Below are 1,923 nucleotides of genomic sequence, written 5' to 3'. Positions count from 1 at the left end.
CTATTTGAGTTATTCATATTTATCCAAACTTTCTTTTCGGTAATTTCCGCAAAATGCACGTGCATTGCAGTTGCATGGAAAATATTTCTAACATGCTGGTTGGAGAGCACATGCATTTTACCCTTGATTCCCTGGCTTCCGCTATCGGAAACTTAATTCTTTGCTAATCATTTTCATATTGTCTAATAATTAATGTAATTATTTTTTAAATTTTACTAAATTATCCGAAAACTGAGTACACCCGAGCTATCCAATCTCCAAACCCGAACCAAAGGTAGCACATGCACGCTGCGAACACGACCACCAGACTTTAGTACTTCCTCCCAACTGTCAAAGGCGCCTTCCTTTCTTTTCGTTTGTTATTGCCGAAGTTGTTGATGTAAGTTTTCTTCTCGTCCGAAATCTTTCGGCATCCTGTGCACAAAAATCAATCGAATGTGGAAAAATGGACGACTATCGACCGCTGGTGCCGCCGATGCCCGTCAAGTGGAGATTTTCAGTTACATTCCCGATAAAATTGTGTGCAGTTTACCGAAAGTCCCAATCGGACCTAACCTAGTTGACAAGTGTCGAATGTCATTCTAATTGTCGTGTTTTCTCCCCGATTTCGCTCCCTTTCCAGATAGAACAACAAAAAAGGACAAAATGAAATTCAACAAATTCGTTACATCCTCGCGCAGGAAGAATCGCAAACGCCATTTCACCGCTCCTTCACACATCCGCAGGCGACTAATGTCATCGCCGCTGTCCAAGGAGCTCCGCCAAAAGTACAACGTTCGCTCCATGCCCATCCGCAAGGACGATGAGGTGCAGGTGGTGCGCGGCCACTTCAAGGGCAACCAAGTGGGCAAAGTGGTCCAGGTCTACCGCAAGAAGTTCGTTGTTTACGTCGAGAAGATCCAGCGCGAGAACGCGACCGGCACCAATGTGTACGTCGGCATCCACCCCTCCAAGTGTTTAATTGTTAAGTTGAAGCTTGACAAGGATCGCAAGAAGATCCTGGAACGACGAGGCAAGGGACGTTTGGCCGCTTTGGGCAAGGACAAGGGCAAGTACACAGAGGAGACCACGACCGCCGCGCAACCCATGGAGACTGCTTAGACCTAGGCGGATCCGAGTGTACTTTGTATTTTAAATATAAATAATTTCGAAAAAAGGACGACGCAGCTGTTTTCATTTGAGTGAGTGCTTCTGCGAGTGCGTGCAGTGAATTGGGTTTGCAGTTGTGCAGTGTTCACGTCTGGATCACGTGTTGACAGGATCCTTGTCCGGCCACCAAATCCAGATTAGGAACTAAAGAATTTAAACGTGCAATGCTAGAGTCCGTATTGATCCTTGGCTGTGTTGCTACAAGTTCGTCCGCCAACTTGATCCTGCAAGATTGTCAGTTCCACTCATTGAGTAACAACAAATATGATTAGTCCCCAGTCGTGTTCTACTTGCAAGTCCTTTCCATCCATCCATGGCAGGCGTTAATTCGCTGTTCCTGGATGTTGGCTAGAAATATTTGACGATACCAGGATACTGGGTCCTAGGAGTGACGGATCACTAGCCATCTCTGTTTAATTACTTTAGTGCAAGCGACAATGTGAAAATGTGTTGTCTTGACTGGGTTTCACCGATTTAAGTTGAGGAATTCGCGTCTATTCTTTCCGCCCGGGAGATGTCTTCCGATTGGTAAAGCCGAGTTGCGGCTGATTTGTCTACTAAGTCCTTTCATCTGTTCTAGGATTTAATGTCATATTTTGCTTCATTTTCATCTTTTTTAGTTTATTTCATTCTTGTCTATCTTAACTCTAGTTTCTCTTGCTCCTTCATACAACTTCATCACAGGACCTGAGTATCTTTCCAGGACAAAACAGGCTACTAACAGTTACGTCCAGGGCAGAGACGACTTATCAGACGCTGTCTCACCTTTGCATA

General features: G+C 44.9%; 1 protein-coding gene across 1 annotated transcript; it reads left to right on the top strand.

The window, feature by feature from the left end:
* The first annotated feature begins 282 nt into the window (after positions 1-282).
* LOC119649911 (60S ribosomal protein L26) lies at positions 283-1,159 on the top strand. Its single transcript, XM_038052310.1, has 2 exons — positions 283-379; positions 623-1,159. The coding sequence occupies exon 2, from the start codon at positions 646-648 to the stop codon at positions 1,099-1,101; it is 456 nt and encodes a 151-aa protein (XP_037908238.1). The 5' UTR covers positions 283-379; positions 623-645; the 3' UTR covers positions 1,102-1,159.
* The last annotated feature ends 764 nt before the right edge of the window (positions 1,160-1,923 follow it).

The sequence above is a fragment of the Hermetia illucens genome, chromosome 2, assembly GCF_905115235.1.
Source record: "Hermetia illucens chromosome 2, iHerIll2.2.curated.20191125, whole genome shotgun sequence".
NCBI classification, from domain to species: domain Eukaryota; kingdom Metazoa; phylum Arthropoda; class Insecta; order Diptera; family Stratiomyidae; genus Hermetia; species Hermetia illucens.
Note: the sequence above shows the minus strand (reverse complement) of the source record. Positions and strands in the feature narration are given on the sequence as shown.

Coding starts and splice junctions, on each gene's coding strand:
- LOC119649911 (XM_038052310.1), top strand. CDS start 646: ATGAAATTCAACAAATTCGTTACATCCTCGCGCAGGAAGAATCGCAAA.